Source organism: Phlebotomus argentipes, unplaced genomic scaffold (genome assembly GCF_947086385.1).
Source record: "Phlebotomus argentipes unplaced genomic scaffold, Phlebotomus argentipes genome assembly contig_5, whole genome shotgun sequence".
Lineage (NCBI taxonomy): Eukaryota > Metazoa > Arthropoda > Insecta > Diptera > Psychodidae > Phlebotomus > Phlebotomus argentipes.
In genome coordinates, this window is record NW_026776165.1 from 1,057,865 (window position 1) to 1,076,842 (window position 18,978).

General features: G+C 47.8%; 5 protein-coding genes across 5 annotated transcripts; 2 read left to right on the forward strand and 3 right to left on the reverse strand.

Annotated features, from left to right (window-relative positions):
* Nucleotides 1–53: 53 nt before the first annotated feature.
* LOC132256340 (probable helicase with zinc finger domain) lies at nt 54–7,876 on the reverse strand. Its single transcript, XM_059752691.1, has 6 exons — nt 7,762–7,876; nt 6,667–7,609; nt 5,172–6,406; nt 3,458–5,015; nt 2,521–3,389; nt 54–2,456 (listed from the first exon to the last, which is right to left on the reverse strand). The coding sequence occupies exons 2-6, from the start codon at nt 7,427–7,429 to the stop codon at nt 1,320–1,322; spliced, it is 5,562 nt and encodes a 1,853-aa protein (XP_059608674.1). The 5' UTR covers nt 7,430–7,609; nt 7,762–7,876; the 3' UTR covers nt 54–1,319.
* LOC132265843 (uncharacterized) lies at nt 7,679–9,154 on the forward strand. The gene is made up of 2 exons (XM_059766625.1): nt 7,679–7,762; nt 8,208–9,154. Exons 1-2 carry the CDS (start codon nt 7,679–7,681, stop codon nt 9,147–9,149), a joined length of 1,026 nt encoding a protein of 341 aa, XP_059622608.1. The 3' UTR covers nt 9,150–9,154.
* LOC132265572 (uncharacterized protein C16orf52 homolog A) lies at nt 9,147–10,011 on the reverse strand. Its single transcript, XM_059766286.1, has 2 exons — nt 9,794–10,011; nt 9,147–9,723 (listed from the first exon to the last, which is right to left on the reverse strand). The coding sequence occupies exons 1-2, from the start codon at nt 9,894–9,896 to the stop codon at nt 9,323–9,325; spliced, it is 504 nt and encodes a 167-aa protein (XP_059622269.1). The 5' UTR covers nt 9,897–10,011; the 3' UTR covers nt 9,147–9,322.
* A 13-nt stretch (nt 10,012–10,024) lies between these two features.
* Nucleotides 10,025–11,249, forward strand: LOC132265571 (uncharacterized). The gene has a single exon (XM_059766285.1). The coding sequence runs from the start codon at nt 10,162–10,164 to the stop codon at nt 11,224–11,226; it is 1,065 nt and encodes a 354-aa protein (XP_059622268.1). The 5' UTR covers nt 10,025–10,161; the 3' UTR covers nt 11,227–11,249.
* LOC132265570 (probable ATP-dependent RNA helicase DHX35) lies at nt 11,224–18,813 on the reverse strand. The gene is made up of 5 exons (XM_059766284.1): nt 18,392–18,813; nt 18,195–18,302; nt 16,137–16,354; nt 12,962–13,138; nt 11,224–12,899 (listed from the first exon to the last, which is right to left on the reverse strand). Exons 2-5 carry the CDS (start codon nt 18,235–18,237, stop codon nt 11,268–11,270), a joined length of 2,070 nt encoding a protein of 689 aa, XP_059622267.1. The 5' UTR covers nt 18,238–18,302; nt 18,392–18,813; the 3' UTR covers nt 11,224–11,267.
* Nucleotides 18,814–18,978: the final 165 nt, after the last annotated feature.

An 18,978-nucleotide genomic window follows, 5' to 3' on the forward strand; every position in this document is an offset into this window, starting at 1 on the left:
TAAATTAGGTGATTTTCTGCCGTTTTTGAACAGATTTTTCACACGCTAAAACAATTTGTGATACTTCTCTTTATTCAATAATAATAACAATAAACTAAACTTTATTCTTGTTTTCTTCTCTCAATTAATATATAATATATATATTTTATTAATATTAATTCTCCCCAGAGTTCAGAGTGTTTTTCTTGTCAAATGTTTTTTTTTTTCTTCTTTTTTTTTTGATATTGAATTTCTGAAGGTTTTGACTGAAAATGAGCGGAAAAACTGAATCCAAATATTATGGGAATATATAATTTTGACCATCGTTTTTTGTTTTCTTCACTAAAAATCTCTCGACTAGATTTACAGTTAATATTAAATTTTAAAACTCTCATTTTGTCGTATTTTTCTGCTCCCAAAAATTTCCATGCAAAACATCAAATTTCACGTCTATTTTTTGTGTTTTCTTTTTCTCTCTATATTTCTTCACATCATTTTTTTTTGTTGTTTTCTTAAATATTCATTACGATTACTTCGTCTACATTTTATCATTGTTTCTTTTTTTTTATTCTTGTATGAATTTTTGTTTTGTTGCAAATTTAATAATTAATAATATATAGGTTTTATATACGTAAAAAAAAGTGCAAATATCTAAGATTATTTCATCTTCACAATCATTTTTATTTATATTTAGACTTTATTTTACTTCAGTTACATGTATTTAATTATTATATTGTTTTTAATTATGTAAATTATAGTTTATTATAAATTCAGTTAGCAATTTTTTTCATTTTAATGCATTTTTATACTTTTTATTTCATTTTTATTGGGCTTTTTTTTCTCTTCATTACTGTCTAATTCATTACTTCTCATTAATTAAATATTTTTCTTCTTCAATGCCGAAACATCGTGAAATTGGTTTTTTTTTTTATTCTCTCCTTCTATTCAAATTCAATTTTTAACACTTGGCCTAATTTTGGTAAGTAACATTGTTGTGAATGATAAATAATTTTTATGCCAGATCTGCACACACACACATTTCACGATATTCCTTCATATCCAATTAAAAACTACACCTAAATATTCTTTTGAATTTCTTTTTGTGTTTTTCTCTCCCCCTTTTTTCAACGGTTAGACAAAATTATTTTGGTAGATTTTCTTCACATTATCCAAATACAGCAAGTTTTTTTTTTTAGTAAGTTTTTCATAGATTTTCATCCTCTTTTTCTCTCTCTCTCTCTCTTCTAAATTTCAAACTTCCAAGCTAATCTTCATCGTACTTTTCCGCCATTATTAAATAACTTTCACACGCGTGTACAAAGGGTTAAACGACAGGCTTCTTACTGAAAGTAGTTGTAGTAGCCGTTGCTGCGCTGTCCCAGCTCCCGGATGGCCGCGAAGGGGTCCTTCTCCTCCTCGTGCAGCGCCTGCTTCTGCGCCGGATGGTGCGAATTGCCCGTGCCCTGGGTTAAGACACTCGCGTACGTCGCCCCAGCGGCTGGCGGACGCTGTGCATTCGCCTCTGCCGGCTGCTGCCCGACCGCAAACATGTGCGGCTGCAGACCAGCCGCCAGTGTCTGAATAGACGGCAGGCCGGCGGCGAAGGGATCGAGATTACCCATGAAGCTCCCGTACGAGTTGAGACTGGTGCCGCTGTCGAAGAGGCTCCCATGGTGGTGGTTGTCCATCAAGTCCGGTGTCCCCGAAGTCACAGACTGGCCGGCGGACGACGCCGAGCTGCTGTAGTGCTGCTGACTCGCCTGGCGCCTATATAGCGGCACCGATTGCTGACTCATTGGCGACGGCGTGAGTTCGCCCAGCATCTCTGATCCCCGGCCCGAAGAGCTGCCCGACGACGTGAAAGGCATCCCGTGCGATGCCGCTGAAGTCGAACCGCCGCCGAACAACTCCCGCAGCATCGGCTGCGGAATGCTAGAGCCACTCATGAGACTGTCAAAGGCCAAATCCACCTGAGTGTTCAATCCGGCCAGGCTATTCATTCCCGCCTGTGGCGCAGCATCCTTCACCGGCGCCATCTTCCCCGCCGCACTAGGCGTCGGCACTTGCCTGAGGATCTCTGCGAACTTGTGCGCCACCTCCAGGCCCTGCGTCTCCACCAACTTGAAGAACCACTTCAGCTGAAACTCCTTCGGCTCCAGTGACATCTCGTAGAAACTCATGTTGGGCGGCAGCAAGTGGCCAAAGTCCGACGATTGCAGATTGTTCAGACCGCCGGCGGCGATGTGGTGACTGATCTGTGGGTGGCTCGACGGCATCAGCTGTTGCGGTGGCGGCGGAGGTTGCATTAGGCGCTCGGGGAAGTGGACATTCTGCAGGAACTGAATGTCCTTCTCGCCCGGATGACGCACATCGCCAGTCATCTGCTTGCCGCCGCCCTGATACATCGAGTGGCCAACGCCCGATGGCATTGGCGGCGGCTGTTGCTGGTGAGCCTGGTGCATGGCCATCGGTGGCGGCTAAGGAGACAAGATAAGCATATTAATCACCCAATCTCTAAAGAGACAATCACTCTTCGCTCACCTGAACATTCCGCGTGCTGAGCGACGCCATGATGTCGTTGGTCAAGTGCTCGTGGTGCTGCGGCGGCGGAGGCTGAAAGGCGGCCGGACTCATGGGCCCCGTCATTCCCCTCTGTTGCTGCTGCATCATGAACGGCGGCGGCGGCGGCTTGGCCATTTGCTGCTGCTGCTGCTGTTGCATGTAAGGCATCATGATCTGCGGATGGACGCCGCCTGGGCTTCGCAGCGATGGCGCCGGCGGATTGTGGGGTCTCTGCATGTTGATGTTCAACTGCTGCATGGCATTCTGCTTTGCTGACATCTGCCACGCTGCCGTGCCCGCCGCTGCCGGATTCACATTGGCCGGAATGCTGCCCCACAGATTCGTGGACGGCACCTGCGGCGTCTGCGGCTGCTGTGACTGCTGCGGCGGTCGCATCATGGGCGCCTGCGGCTGAGGCGTCTGCGGCGGCGGCGGCCCCGCCTGCTGCTGCTGATAGTAGTAGAAGGGGTAGGAGTTGTAGGGCGGATGCTGCTGCGGCGGCGGTGGACCCGAGGGCGGCCCTTGATTGATGTATTGCGGCGCGCCTCGCATGTGATTCATCGGCCCGTAGCCGGTCGATCCGTGGTTCATCTGATTCGCCTGCGGCTGCCCAAATTGCGGCGGTGGCTGCTGTGGCGGATGATGATGATGCAGCGGTGGATGAGCGAATCTGTGCGGCGGATGCATTCCATACTGCGACTGCGTCGCCACCACACCTGACTGATCCCTCAAGTACGCCTCAGCTTGCAGGGCGCGCGGAATGAACTCCGGCGCCAGCGGATTCAGCACGTACGTCTTCTTCAGCTCCACGCCGTCCAGCTGCGAGCGCAGCAGAGACCACGTGATTCCTGCAAGGAAGAAAGAGTTTAGTCAACTGTGATTCAAGTGCAAAGGTATAAAGCGTAAAACTACTCACCGAAGAGACTCTTATTCTGATTGCAGATATCAATGAAGCGCTCCCACACTTTGCGGCAACGTCCAATCGAACAGAGCGCCACCGGATCACCCACAACAGCCACGAGACTCTGGGCACGCGTGATGGCCGTGTTGAGGAGCTTGGAGTTGCTGAGAAAGCCATAATCCATGTCATCGGCCGACATTGAGCTCACGCCCTCGTTCGTGCACGTCCTCCGCGTGCGCACGGTGGAGAGGAAGATCGCCCTGAACTGCTTCCCCTGCACATTCAGCACTCTCTCCACTGAGATGCCACCCATGCGTCTCTTCCTCAACTCCGAGCGGATTCTGAACACCTGATCAGCATACGGTGTCATGATGCCAATGCTCTGATCGCTCATCTTGCCCCACGACGGTGGCCAGCGCTTCCTCAGCTCTGCCACGCGCTCCACCACCTCGTACACCTCGGAGTTGTTGTAGAACGCCGTGGAGTTCTTGTCCTGGACATCCTCGCCGCGTGTCGTGAAGAATGTGAGTGGATAGAATTTCTCATGGCGTGGCTGCTTTCCACTGGCAATCAACTTCTGATCGTAGAACAGCTCAGATGTGAACTTGATGATCGCCTCGTGGGCACGATAGTTCTCACACAGGAGAATCTTGCACGGAAAGTCTGCCGGATAGTGATCATAGAGACGCTCCAGTAGTGAAATATGCAGTCTTCTCTCCTTGGCGAAGTTACTGAACAATTCAGGACTCATTTGCATATGATCTCCGGCCAAAACGATGCGCGTATTCTCACTGGCCAGCGCCAATGGCATGATGGCTTCGCACTCCATAGCCTGGGCAGCTTCATCGAGTAGGATGTGTGTGAAGTAGCCCTTGGGCAGATCCAGAGACGCCAATTCCATCGAGATGCTCAGCGTCACCACCACAATGCGCGTCTTCATGATGTCCTCCACTGTTGGTCGGCGGAAACTCCTGGCATTGCCCGTGGTCTCGATCAGACAGTACTTCTGCACCACACTGTTCACCGTGGCCACCCAGCGCTTGTGATAGTACACACGCAGCGGCCTGGCCTCCTCCTCGCCCGCCTCCACCCACGGATGCAAGTAGTCCTTGATGTACAGATCAGCCGCCGAGTTGCTGTGCGTGCAGATCAACACCTTCGCCTCCGGCTGCTGCAGCAGCTGCCTGATGGCCTGTGCCAACGTGTATGTCTTTCCCGTGCCGAAGGGTCCAATCAGCAAGATCGGCGGCAGCGGAATTTCCATGGGCGTCGTGATCGCCACCACGGCCTCCTTCTGCTTCGTGTTGAGCTTCGGATCCAGCGATTCACTCCACTGCTTCTTCGGCGTCCACGGAATCGACGGCTCCAAGATGGTTTCCGGGAAGATGATCTTGAAATCGGCAATCTTGTCAATCGCCTGATGCCACTCACAGTACGTCAGGCGATTCAGCTGGAACTGCACGTCAGCTGAGAACTCAGTGTCCGCCTTCAGACCCAATTCATTCACAGTCACGGCGGAGAGCTTCAAGTAGATCACATTCTTGCCCTTGTCCTCAATCGGCGCCTCGTAGACCTGGAAAGAGAGGATGTTTACATTACTCAAAAATCTCATTTAACAATTTTCAGTTAGCAATAGTTGACGAATAGTGAAAAATTATCACTTATCACCGATCAGATTACTATTTATGTTTCCGTGTATAGTTAGATAAAACAATAAACTTTGACTCACCTTTCTCTTCTTCTCCTCCACCGTCTCGCCGGCAGCGATGGACGCCGACAAATACACCATGGTGCAGTTGTTGAGGATCAACCTGCCGGCCGACGTGTCCTCAGAGACATCCTTCCCCAGCGTCATGAGGGCAAAGAGCTCTCCGCTGTGCGAGTACTTGGCCGTGCTGGTGGCCATGCCGCTGGGCGTGAGCAGGTAGTTGGTGGTGATGGTCAGCTTGGTGGTGAGATTGTATCTGGCCACCTGTTCATACCGCGCAATCTCCTCCACATACAGCAACTCATGATTGCGATTCCTATAATTGTTCTTCGTTAGCTTCTTCTCCACAATTGTCGCCTGCGTGAGCGTGAATGTGGCCGCTCTCGGGCACGGATATCTCTCAAGCAAATCCTTCTCATACTCCGCATCCGCCGTAGTTTGTGCCGATGTCATGTGGGGCACAGGAGGCGTAGTGAAGGGCACAATGATGGAGTTATCATCATCCCAGCGCTTCGCCGATGACAGTACAATCTCCTTCTTGATCTCCGTGATCTTATCCGCATCCGCCACTGGGATGACATCCACACAGAGATGCTTCACCAGCACGGGTTCGGTGCCAAAGTCAAACACCACCGATTGCCGGAAAGTGCCATAGATTTCCGTGGTGAACACCACCTTCACGCGATGCTCAAGGACATTATTCTGCTCCGCGGCGTCCGTATACTTGGCATCCACCCACTCCTGATCGCTGGTCAGATCCGCCTCCACGATTTTGTTTCCATGTCCAACACGCGACCCTGTCGGTTCACCAAGGAACACCTGCTTCAGACTGAAGTGATTCCTGTGCGCATCCTGGAGCAGCGCCACCGCACGCAGGAGTCTCTTGGTCTTTAGCACAAACATCCAGTCACGCTTCGACACCTTGGCCGACACTGTGGTCACCAGCTCATTTGAGCACGTCTCCTCCACACCTTCCACGCGCTCCTTCATCACCTTCTCCGGACTCGGCGCCTGCAGCCACTTGTCCAGCAACTGCTCTGTGTAGCTCTTGCCGTACAACTCCTTCTCGCACGCCCGCTGCAGTCGCATCCGGCGGTACTCGAAGCGCTCCTTCCACTCATTCAACTCGTCATCCCCGTGCGCCTCCACACACTGATTCCCATAGTGACACACGCTGTTCTCCGCGAAGCTCTCACACAGCGTGTACGAATCCGCGCTGTAACCGCGCGGCGGCGGGCGACATTTCCAGTCCCGTCCTGGAAAGATGAACAGCCAGACAAGCATATTAGCACAAATATTCTCCTCTTATCGCTTCGAATGGCAAATCAAAGAAAGGGATAAATAAATTCCCAGAAGGCTAAGAAAATCATCATTCTTAAATAAACAGCATAGCAAATTGCAACTTGGTATGAATTTTCACCCCTAAATCAGTAATAAATTGTGCTTCGTGTCGAAGAATACGACTAAAATCGTTCTAAGAAGTGTAAAAACAATTAAAAACTAGTCAAAAGCTCACCTTCGTCCGACATGATCACATTTTGATGACTCTCTGTCTGGCAGTGAGCCCTCAACTCTGCACGATCGGCGAAGGATATGGCGCAATAGGAGCAGACAATCTTCTCTTCAGAGCTATTCTCCAGCTTCTCACTTTGCTCCTCTGCCGAGCAATTGGCGTCCGGCGTGGTTTTCTTGGCGCCCGAGGAGGCAGACGAAGTGGCGGAGGATAGAGATGAGGAGGAAGACGAGTTGGATGAAACGGAAATGCTGTCGCTGCTTGAGTTCTTCACCGGTGCACTGCAGATGAGCTTGCTGGCCTGCGACGCCTCCAGTTTTTCCTCCAGAGTCATGATCTCGTCCATGAGGCGCTGATTGGCGGGTGTTTTCTGGCCATTCACCAGCTGACTGGCGGAGCGATAGCGATCGAGGAGACGAACGAAATCTGGACAGACGCCAGGCGCGCTGAGCCACTCGCGGCATGCCGACTCCGCCTCATGGAAGCGCCTTGTGTGGCACAGGGCGGAGATGAGACGACGGCGCACGGACTGGTTGCCACTATCCAACTCCGTGAGCATCTTGAGGAGGCGCCGACAGTCTCCGATGACGGTGTCGTGGCGATTGAGCTCGGCACAGGCCTCAGAGCGGCCCAGCAGACACGCCACGACGCGCTCCTTGGGTGTCTTGAAGTTGTTGCTGTTGAGGATTTGGTCGTAGATCTCAATGGCCTTCGCCCACTCCCGGCGCCGTGCAAACTCATGAGCCTGGCCCTCCTTCTCCGCCATTCCAGCCACATCCAAACCCCCAGCGTCCGGAGTCTCTTGCACTTGTACACTCAATTCACTAGCACGTATTTCTCTTCCTTTTTTGTCCTGCACGCACACGTCACACACACTTGCCGATGTTCGCACTCTGGGCACTGCGTTAGCACTGTTGGGAGCGCTCACTCGGGCATCTTTGCATCCCTGAAACGAGACAGTGGCAGACAAATTAGAGGAGGTGGTGTGAAATGTCAAAATGCCCAATGAGGCACAATGGCCATTTTCACGGGAAATGCCGCTTCTCCCAGACAACTGGCACTGTCTAGCGCCGCTCCAGCACCCCAATTACCACTTACCGTGCCTGAGAGGATGGACAATTACATATTTTTAACTAAATTTGAGGGTCATTTTTGTTTCTTGGCCCAAAACACCTACAAGCAAAAAAGTGCCCCAACAAAAAGTGTGGCTGTCAGATTTCTCGATGGCGCATGTCAAATTTGAGCAAAAATTGAGCAACGGACCTCCGTGGACGTGTCGGCAGAAATTCCTACGTAATGTCATAACCTCACTTGTGCATCATAACAAATCGACCCGCTTTGGCTTTTCCTGCGTTTTCATCATCTTTTCACCACATTTTTCACTCAAAATTGTGTGAAATAATGCAGAAGATCCTCACAAGATATGGGCGATTATATTTTTGTCAAATCCCCAGAAGAAACACGAGATATTTCTGTGATATCTCCTTCAAGCACAATTTCTCCGAAGTGGAGGTCAAGAAAATTCTGAATGTTATCAATACCAGCTCTCCAGAGGATTTGTCCAAGTAAGATTATATCCGGCAATACTTATTTGTTCTAATAAATTTGCATTGTCGTCCAGATATGCAATAGCGAAGTATCGCCTACAGAGGATCATCGGCTGGAAAAGGCGGTACGGAAAGTTTTCTTCCCTGAATGAAATCCTGGAACTCGATGATTTCGGCGAGAAAATCCTACAGAGATTCTGTAGTAGCATTGTGCAAGATGCGGGCCAGACTGGAAAGATAGATGTGTCGACAGTGAAGAAGAGCTCCCAAATCCTTACGCCAAAACTTATGGAGGACAAGCGAAGCGCCATAAAGTCATGCTGTGCTGTTCAAGTGGGGATTGACAGTGTCTCGTGGTGTCGACTGGAAATACAGGATGACGAGACCCCATCCTTAGTCACGCACTGGCAATTCTTCCCGCTAAACTGTAAGAAATCCCATCTTGTTGACTTGTCTTCTATGATTGAGCACGTTAACCAGATAATCCCCGAGAGCGATGCCTTCGTGATGGAGAATCCTGTCGCCAAACAAGGCTCTCCGAATGTGAATACCACACAGATTGCTGTGAGTGTTCAGCAATCACAAGTAATTGCCATGATGACGCTGATCTTGTCCCTGAGGAAGGAAGATCATCACACTTGCGTGTTCTTCGTGAAGAACTATGTGCCGGCCAGACTGTTTGGCACTTTGGTAGGCCAGGAGCGCACCTCCAGCTTACATGTCGTCAGTGAACTCGTGTCCAGTCGCAATCAAAGCACGTCAGTACCGCCGAAGGGGAGTATCACAGCTCTTCCGGGCGTGTTAGCCAACTATGAATTAGCAGACGGCGCTGAGAAGGAGTACCTGGGCAGGTGTCTGATGCTGAGCGTTAGCTTCCTGCGCCTCTGCCTCTTAAAGTGTCCAGTCAGTATCGCGATAGCCAACAGGAGAGGAAAGTGAATAGTAACTTACGTGTATTTAAGAATCGAAATAAAACCATTTTTTACAACTACATCCTAATCTTGCAAAGTCCCAGGTGAGTTAGAAATATCTAGTGTGTCTTAAGAGTAGTTCCTTAGCCTAGGACGCTGCTGAATACTTTGGGCAGAGCGCGAGATTCGAGGGAATGTGTCTCAGAAATGCGGCAAGCAAACTTTGCCGGCGAACAGCTCGGAGATGACAGTGATCCAGACAGCCAGGACGAACATGATGTAGGAAATGCCCACCTGATGAGAATTGGGCAGTTGATAAGGCTGCCCGCCGATTTCATCCACATGGAAGCCTAGTGGGAAGATCACCGCCGCCAGACAGAAGAGCACCATCGCCGTGAAGCCCACCCAGCGTGCATACGGGATGACATTCCTGTCCCAATTACTGCTGGCCAGCAAGATGATGGTCGTGGTGATACAAATGCAGCCCACGAAGATACATATCAAGGCCAGGAGCCATTCGGGTTGCAATTCAGGCGTGAAGCAAACTTGTGGCCGATTGTATAGCGTCATGCACGTCCACATAAGTCCTAGGCGAGTCTCTCCTGGCGAGGGCAACAAGAAAGAAGATTAGGGAATGAGATGGGAAAAGTGTGGATGAGATTCTCTACTGACCTCCAACATCCGTGACAATCCAATCTGGCATTGCGAGACTCACAATTGCGAACACATTAGCCGCCATGAAGAGACTGGCACTTATAGTGGTTAATCTGTCCATTTCGATCACTTTTCCCACTTTTTCCTGGTCAGAAAGTCCTCAAAACACCTCCCAAAGGTGTTTTGAAATACGCTGAAAAAAACTCACAAATTCACCTTTGTTTTCCTTCGACTCTGACGTCAGTGGTGAATATCTACTGTCAACTTGACACCAAAACACAAACTACATATATATTATAATTACATTTTCCCACTGTCCTCGCTTTTCCAGTGGGTTTTACACCTAGTTTAGTGATAAATAAGACAGTGCAGAATCTCTGTATTGAATGGATCTTCCCGAGAATTGTAGAAAGCAGCCCGCAAAGTTGGAATCTTTGGACAATTTCATCAAGAAGCTGGCGGAAAAGCTGCCGGAAAACTCCACTAACGGGGGTTCCAAGCTAGAAATTCGCCGAACGTCAGATCTCTTTGATGCCCTGCAGCAGGCTCTGGTTACTCCGCCACAGATGGCTTGTGCTGCTCCGCGGAAACTCCTGCACTTGGAGATTGAGGGGGCGGAACAACTGCCCAAGTTCCCGGGTAGAGTGAGCAAGAAACTAAGGAAGAAGCACAAGAGCCACGTGAGATCGGTGAATCAGGAACCCAACACCTTCGTCTGCTTCGAGGCTTTTGCCAGTGCGGAATCCTCAACGACGAAGATCTTCTCCACAGGTGTGATTGAGAAGAACTGCAATCCCACTTGGCAGTCACACTTCAGTATCTTCCTGCCCGGCGATATGGACAATCTATCGCTAAGTGTGTGGAGGAAGACATCGAGTCAGACTGATGCCCAGATTGGGACAGTGACAGTGAATTTGCATAAAAACTCCACAGAACAATGGGATATTTTGGATATAGCAGGACAAAATGTGGGGAAACTCAGTGTGAAACTCTTTGCCAGCACTGAGGCAATGGATTCTGAGGATAGTCTGACTGCAGATCTCGATCCCACACTTTCCAGTCTCATCTTTCCGTCATCGGCGGACGGAGAACTGGGCAGTGTGTCTTTCAGTCGCGCCCTGAAGCGCAAGTTCACAGAATTAGAGGAGATTTCGCAAAGACTGAAGGCCAGACTGCACGACATCACTGGAGATGCCAGTGAGGATGCGGAAGATGAGTTCGAGCGTGATCTCAATACGATAGCAGACGAGGAAGAGCTTCCGGAGAGTGAAAATTACGCCTGGCTTGGACTCAGCGACGAGGAGAAGCAGAAGTTTGTGCACAAGGACGTCACTGAGCAGCTCTTCGTGGATGTTGCACCCGAAGGTCAGGACATTGCCATGATCCAGACTGCACTGGAGCAGACGGCGATCACGGAGACTGCGACAGATTGCCAAGTATACGACAAATAGGTGAAAGAATGTTTTTCATTTATAGAACAAATAAATGATGATTAATCTTCAGTATCTCGAACTGTGGCTTTGTGATAGTAGTGCGGAGCCAATTCCAGCAGCCACTCGTCCCTAATCACCGTGATCTCCTTCATGAAGAGCTTCGTGGTGAGCATCAGTTCGCAGAAGACCACCCACTTGGGCGGCTTGAGCGTGTACAGCGTGGATTGCGGATGCAAGTGAAGTTCTGTGCTGCCACGGACGCTCCTGTACTCGCCAGAGTGGTGCAGATACGCCGCATTGGGGAAGAATCCAGCCACAATGCACCGACAGAGTGTCTCCACATTGCCCTGGCACGAGATCATCGGCAGACCAATTTTGTTCCTTACGTGTGACTCTAGCTGAGAACGAATTTCGTAGGCGCGCTTTAGGTTCCGATAGATCAGGAAGTGGCGACCACAGAAGTCCTTGGTTCTACCCTCGGCCACGAAAGCCGTGAAGACATTGAGTAGCGTTATGAGATCACCTTCCGCCACTTCAAAGTCTCTCTTCGCGATGCGCGCCCTAATCTGCGCCTGGCTAGAAGCCGGCTTCGAGAATACCGATTGCACCTGAAGCATGGCGATGATGGAGAGAATCTCCTCCGTGCAGCCCATCTCACTGGCCACATACAGCATCTTCCCCATCATCGGATCGATGGGCATTTCGGCCAGGGAATAGCCCACAGGTCGCGTAAGGCTTCCACTGTCATCCAACGCCCCTAAAGCGTACAGCGTCTCCAGGGCGGCGTGAAGATTCCTGGCTGGCGGCGGTGAAGGGAAATCAAATCGCAGGACATTGTCAATCCCAAGGGCTTTCAAGTGTAGAATTGTCGAGCAGAGATTTGTCCGTCGCATCTCTGGTGGCGTATTTTCAGGCAACTCCTTGAAATCTTCCTCTCCATAGAGTCTGAACACCTTTCCACTCCTCACGCGACCCGCTCGACCGGCACGCTGCTCAGCCGCCGCCCTACTCACCGGCACCACCACCAGAGAGTCCATGCGACTCTCTGGCGTAAACCACTTGAGCTTCACGAAGCCACAATCCACCACATAAACAATGCCCGGAATCGTGATGGACGTCTCGGCGATATTCGTCGCCAGCACAATTTTCCGAACGCCTCGCGGAGGCGCAAAGAACACTTTCAGCTGGTCAGAGTTCGGCAGAGTGCCGTACATGGGTAGAATTTGCACATCCGTCATATCATCCGCCTCTTGGTGCTCCTTCAGCAGATTCACCGCGCGCAGCACCTCCTCCTGGCCCGTGAGGAAGGCCAGAATGTCTCCACGACTCTCACTCCTGTGGATCTTCAGGCAAGTGCTGACTGTGGCCTGCACGTAATCCGGACAGGGTTCTCGCAGATAGAAGATCTCAACCGGATGCAAACGTCCCTCCACACTCAAGATCACAGCGGTGTCCTTGTCACCCTTCCGATGTTTCCTGCTGAAGAAATCCCTGAACATCTCAGCATCAATTGTGGCTGAGGCGATAATCACGCGCAGATCCTCTCGTTTGCTCAGGATCTTCTTCAGCAAGCCCATTAAGCTGTCCGTGAGGGTGTTCCTCTCGTGCGCCTCGTCAATCATAATCACTGTGTACTGTGTCAAGAGAGGATCGGCCAGGAGTTCATTCAGCAGGATGCCTTCAGTCATATACTACAATTTAAGGACGACATTGGTTGAGTTTTAGCGGGAATTTTGATGCACATTTAACTCACTTTAATCCTTGTGACAGCAGAAACCTTCTCGATGAACCGCACTGACACTCCCACCGAGTCTCCGGCCAGCTCTCCACGCTCCTGCGCCACACGATCCGCCAGCGTGATGGCAGAAATCCTCCTCGGCTCCGTCACGCCGATCAAACCCTTCGCGTGCCATCCGAACTCGTACAAATACTGCAAAAAAAAAAAAACAGTGAAGGACAGCGTTAGAATATTCTCTAATTTTAATGGCCAGTTCGACATGTGTCTTATTGCAAAGAAGAAAGATACAATTGAGGTTCCTTTCATCCTTTATTTCTCCATCATTTGTCCAATTTTTCCCTCCCTTTCTCTCAATCCATATTTATTGTATAACACATAGAAATATATTCTCTTCTTCCTACACAATAATTTCTTCTTTGTTTTCATTTGTCTTTACAACAAATCGAAGAGGAAAATTGAAAGATAAAACTCGTGAAATGGCAAGAGTAACAAATAAAGTGATAATGAGAACGCAAGTTGATAAAAATATTCTTTCTTTCTCTCCCTCTTTTTCTTCCTTGTCAACAATGAGGACGGCTTTCCACATTAAAAGCATTTATATATCGTGTTTTATCTCTTCTCGCACTGCTAATCTCAGCATCTTTTATCCCTTTTATCTCCTCTCTTTATTAGTATAATATAGTTTTGTTTTCTCTTATCTTCTTCTGAAATTTCAAGAGTGTAAATATCAAGTCTGTCAGCTGCTTTACATTTTTAGTAACAAGATTAGTCTCTAGGTTTATCGTTCAGTTTAACTACCAGTTTTTTTTCACGCAAAACACTAATAAAATGTCTATCATTTTCACACTCTCATTTTGTAAAGAATTTTTTTTTGTTAGAAAAAGTTTGTCTTATGGTTAATATATTTCCCTCGCTATTTTCTTGCATTTTTCCTGGGTACTTTTTTCTGTGGTACAAGATTTACACAAAAACCTAATTCCCTTTCTGGTTTATTGAAATGTTAGAGTTTCACAAAAGAACAAAATGCCTCAGTAATTATTGCTAAATGAGGTGCTATAAACAATTTTGCCATATTACACAAATGTTACAAATCTAAATTTAGCCACATTTTGTGCTTCTTGACAATCATGATTTTCTTTGACAAATTTTCTAAACGTCTAATTTGTATTCAAAAACCACTGACAACCCTTTCTTTTGCTAAAAAGGGGAAAAGTCCACATTTTTTGTTCTTGAGATTCCAAAATTCAGTGGCTAAACTCGTGAATTCAAAAGAAACCCTAAAAAGAAAAATTAAATTCATTCTAAGCTGACTAAATTCACCGATTTGGCATTGAATTCTAATCACATTCGCGCGCCAAGCTCAATAAAATTAGATCCATGATTTAGAAAAAAAAAGCATTAAACCCATCCCACAACCCTTATCGCTTAACATTCCTTCACGTGAGAAACCAACAATCAGACAACAAAATAAGATGGAATTCCTCCCAAACTCTCTCATCTCTCTCGCTTCATCACAGAGCTGTGGTGTTGCCGGTGAGTGATTTAAAGATAAAATTCTGCACTTCCAGCACGTGCATCTCCGTGATGCAGATCACCACGAGCAGCACCACGAAGCCAGCATACTGAATCATCCGCAGGAACTCCCACAATTTGTCGCAGAAGATGCCCAACAGCAGACAGTGCAGCAGTGCATGCACATTGAACACACGCCACAGCCACGCCACGGAGAAGAACCACTGCGAGCGGAATGTCCACTCCTGATGCTGACTCTGCACCGGCGTCACGTCCGGACGCTCCAACATATCCTGATAGAGGGCAATGTAGCGATTCCACGCGGTGGATGAGAACAGAAGCTGCCCGGAGAAGCACAGAACCTTCTTCGCCACCTTCTTCGTCGTCACCTTCACTTTGTATATCACACCAGAGTCTGACGACTTGCTGTCGGCCACCGGCAGGATGGCCTGCAGTTGAGTATATCCTCTGCGCGGTGGATTGTTCTTCAGATAGACAAACACACCAATCATCAGCGCAATGCAGCCCAAGCCATCGCAAATGCCATCGATGTAATATCCTGCCGTGCCAATTTCCGACCTTTCGCCACGCACGTGCTTCTTCGCCCGCGCCACATGCCCGTCCAGGTCGTCCAGGAACGTTCTGAGCTGGAACAGCACCACCCCGAGTCGCCGATAACCCAGGCTATCGCTGGCCACGAGTCTGCCCGCCGCAATGGCCACGAACACATGGAAGAAGCTGATGGCATTCGCCGTGACGAAGGTGGATCGCGAGAAGCCCACGATATTGTCAAAGATCGTGGCCATAGGCGCAAAGATGTAGTGATTCGTGTGGTCCAGCATCAGTGCCTTCACCGTTACATGACACAGTGGATTGATGTCACACGACACCCACGTCACATCCTCATAGCTCTTCTCTGGCGGCGCCACAGAGCTGGCCGCCGCCGGAGCGCCCGTCGGCTGTTGAGACACATTGAAGTGATAACTCCTATCGATGGGATAGTGCTGAATGCGCAGATACAAATTCACATCCATCCACAGGTAGAAGATGATGAGGAGGAAGAGGAGTGTGAGAAGTATTTTGCTTACTTGCGAACTCGGACCGACCATCTTTTCTTGCCTTTCTTCTCTTTTTCTTCTTTTGTACTTTTCCCGCCGTCTTCTGCACGCGCGTGCAACACGTGAGCGCACTATTCGACCACAAGGATCTGCAAGACGAGAGAGAAGACACAAAAGTGAGCTGATCCATTCACACACTTCCCTTTCCTGCCCCATCATCAAAAGAAGCACTCATCTTCTCTCACCATAAGTACAACATAATTATATTACATTCCACTCATGCCAATTCTTCACACCACAAATCTCATTCAATTAAACTATACGACCTTCCTCACTCTTCCCTCAATTGACATTCCATTCCCAATTAGAACCAGTCACTTTGCTTAATTTTTTGCCTCTCCACTTATTTATATTACACTCCGTGTGAAATCAATTAAGCTCGATAAGTCTAATGAGAAGTTCCCCTGAATCCCACCTGAGCCAATACACCTGATAGATTGCCGGTCAAAGCGGAAAATGAGTGAAAAATTGCCCTATCAATTGACACTCTGGCTTATCTACTGTGTACAAATGCTAACGACCCGTCTCTCTGCCATCGTACGATCCATGGCGCGACTTACCTGTGGCACTTGAGTACTCTTCCCGCTTCCCGTCTCGCCCACCAGCACGAGCGTCTGATACTGCTCCAGACAGTGGAGGATGTGATCGCGATATCTGTAGATCGGAAGACGTTCTCGCTGCTCAGCTAGCTTCAAATTGTGATGTGCGTTGAAGACGAACGTGGTCACCTGATCATCGGAAGGAAGGGCGTCGCGATCTGACGCAAAGGACTCGTCATCTGCAAACCAGAAAACATCACGAGAAAGAGAGAGAGTGAATTAAATTTCACACTTCAAGTGTATACTAAACTATAAATAGAAGTGGCGTTGTTTATCAAGTAATAGTGGATGACACAGCTGTGATAAACCCTCCATCGAGAGGCAATGTGGCGTTCCGCTCTCTCTTTTTCTCTCTTTCGCTAAAGCGCCATGGAATTTACGTCCCAACACATTTCGGGCTTCAAGTGTATTCAGAACAAGACAGACTTATTAAATTTGCGGAAATACAGAGTGAAGCACTTGAATATCTCTTGATTTCTTGACCAAAACTAAGGGAGTTAACCCACTTTTTCTATTTCACTATTTTCTTTCGTATCGATAACTTCAATCATTTTTGATCGCAAATAAAAGTCAAGTGGGATAAGACACTGACTTTATAATAAAATCAGAGAAAAGTATGCGATCACACAATATCCTTTTCTATTTTCCACGTTATTACATTCTCAATATTCACCAAATCTTGTTGAACAAGAAAGTTCCAAAGATAAACCAATTTGTGACTGGAAAGCAAACAGTTTAGGGCACTTTTTGTCATTATTGTCAATTTGAAACTTTTTCCCAATACTGACATTATAATAATTGACGAGTAGAAGTGAAAAGGCGCCTCCAAAACTGTTTGTTGTGCATTATTGAACCGCCAAGTAATTGATTGACTGGCATTAGTAATATTTATTATTTTATAATCCACCTTCTCTCGCTGTCGCCGGCCAATGTTGTAGCCCATTTGCCACGCACGCGACGCGCCACTTGAATCATTAACAGGTGAAATTATTGGGGTGGTTTGAGGGTGGATTTGGAGGCGTCACCACATCAATTCCATTCGAGAGTGTCACACAGAATTAGTGGACGATGTTTAGTCCATTTGGATACAAAAACACACGCTCTGCTGGGGTGTCAAAATGTCCCCATTTGTGCGACTCGCGAGGGTGATTCATTATTATTGATGACGAACTCTCCCCGAAAGTTCACACTTAGTCGCTGGGCTTATTTATAGTCTCTAACATCCAATAATGCATGAGTAAAATTAATTTCCGTGTATATTTTCAGGTGTAACTCACTGGACAAGACATGAAAGAATGATTTTTGATGAAAATTTCCAAGTCTATATTTAGCACCGGTGGATTTGTAATTATATTCATTATATCCTCTCGTTATCCCTTCATATTTATGCTGTTCGTCACGAGTTGTAGTGAATACATTTTCCCTCCATCGCATATAGTGAAGTGAATTGCGCTACAATTTATCGCTGAATAGACTCGACCAAGTTTAACCAGCTGGGAAAACTCAAAAAGCCTCATTGTGTGCAAATTCTCTCTTATCAGGAGGGGAGTTTGGCTTGGAGAACTGGGTCAATTCAGCCTCCTTTCGGCGGGCGCGCTACCAAATGTTCACCATCTCTGTCTCCATTCAAGCTTATAGATCGATATTTATAGTCGCGATTGACGGACAAACGGACAAAATAAGCAATTTCCCAATTCCCGAAATTACACCACGATTAGCTATGGTCATGAATTTCCAGAAAAGTTGCCACGCTATCAAGGCAAAACACTGACTTTTACCCACTCCAAGGGTAACTTTTCCCGTATGTTTATGAAAAAAAACACGCGTTTCTTCCTCAAGCTCAACTGTGCGTCTTGCATCAGTGCGTCATGATGAATTCACAGTGTTGCAATTGCTCTGAATCACAAACTCTCAATCGATTATCTCACGACTTTTGCACTCGCATTTAAATTTGTGAGAGGCTCTTTATGTTAATTCTTTGGAGAGCAAACTCAGGGTCGCGCGCGCTTGTCTTCTTACCAGGTTTCAAGAACTTCGGCCGACTGGACTCGCCCAGGCTCATGCTCCACACTCCGCTGGTACTCAATTCCAGGATGATCAGCGTGTCTCCCGGACGTCCGGAAAGCACTGCAACAGGCAACACAGGCGCCGGATTAATTCACCAGAAGCTATTTACTAAGCGATTAGCATTTTTTTCTGCCTCTATTTTTTCTTACCTTCAACAGTGGATCATCACGCCACTCCGGGCAAAGTGCAGACGGAATCTTCTGTCCTGCCGCCAGTTCAATACGCGCACTCGCTAGCCCTGAGACTCCTCTTCGCGACTACACAACGTTTGGGGCGCTCACGAGGACGACACCAGCCAAATGAGGCAATATTTCCACGGTAAATTCCAAACACGACTGAGCTCTACGCGTTTTCCACAACTTGACAACTACTCATGCGACACCAGCGCTGCGGTGGACTCAACGCACAAATAGAAAAAATGGGTTTGAATGTTTAAATGGGGAAGAAGATGGAAAATAGATAACGACCACTTTTGAGATCAGCGGAAATTAAATTAAATTTCAAGGAAATTTACTTAAATGTGCATATTAATTCCTTGTAGAACTAATCCTTTCTTTGAAATAAAATCATATTGCCCAGAAATTAACTGTTGGTAGAAGAAAGGAGAAGACTTCAATGAAAATGTAAAAAAAATGGTTTTAAGTGTTTATCTTTATTTTAATGCCAAAAAAGCTTAGGTAATTGTCTTTAATAATTGCTATTGGGTGATAGCTTTGTGATAAAAACACGTGAAGAG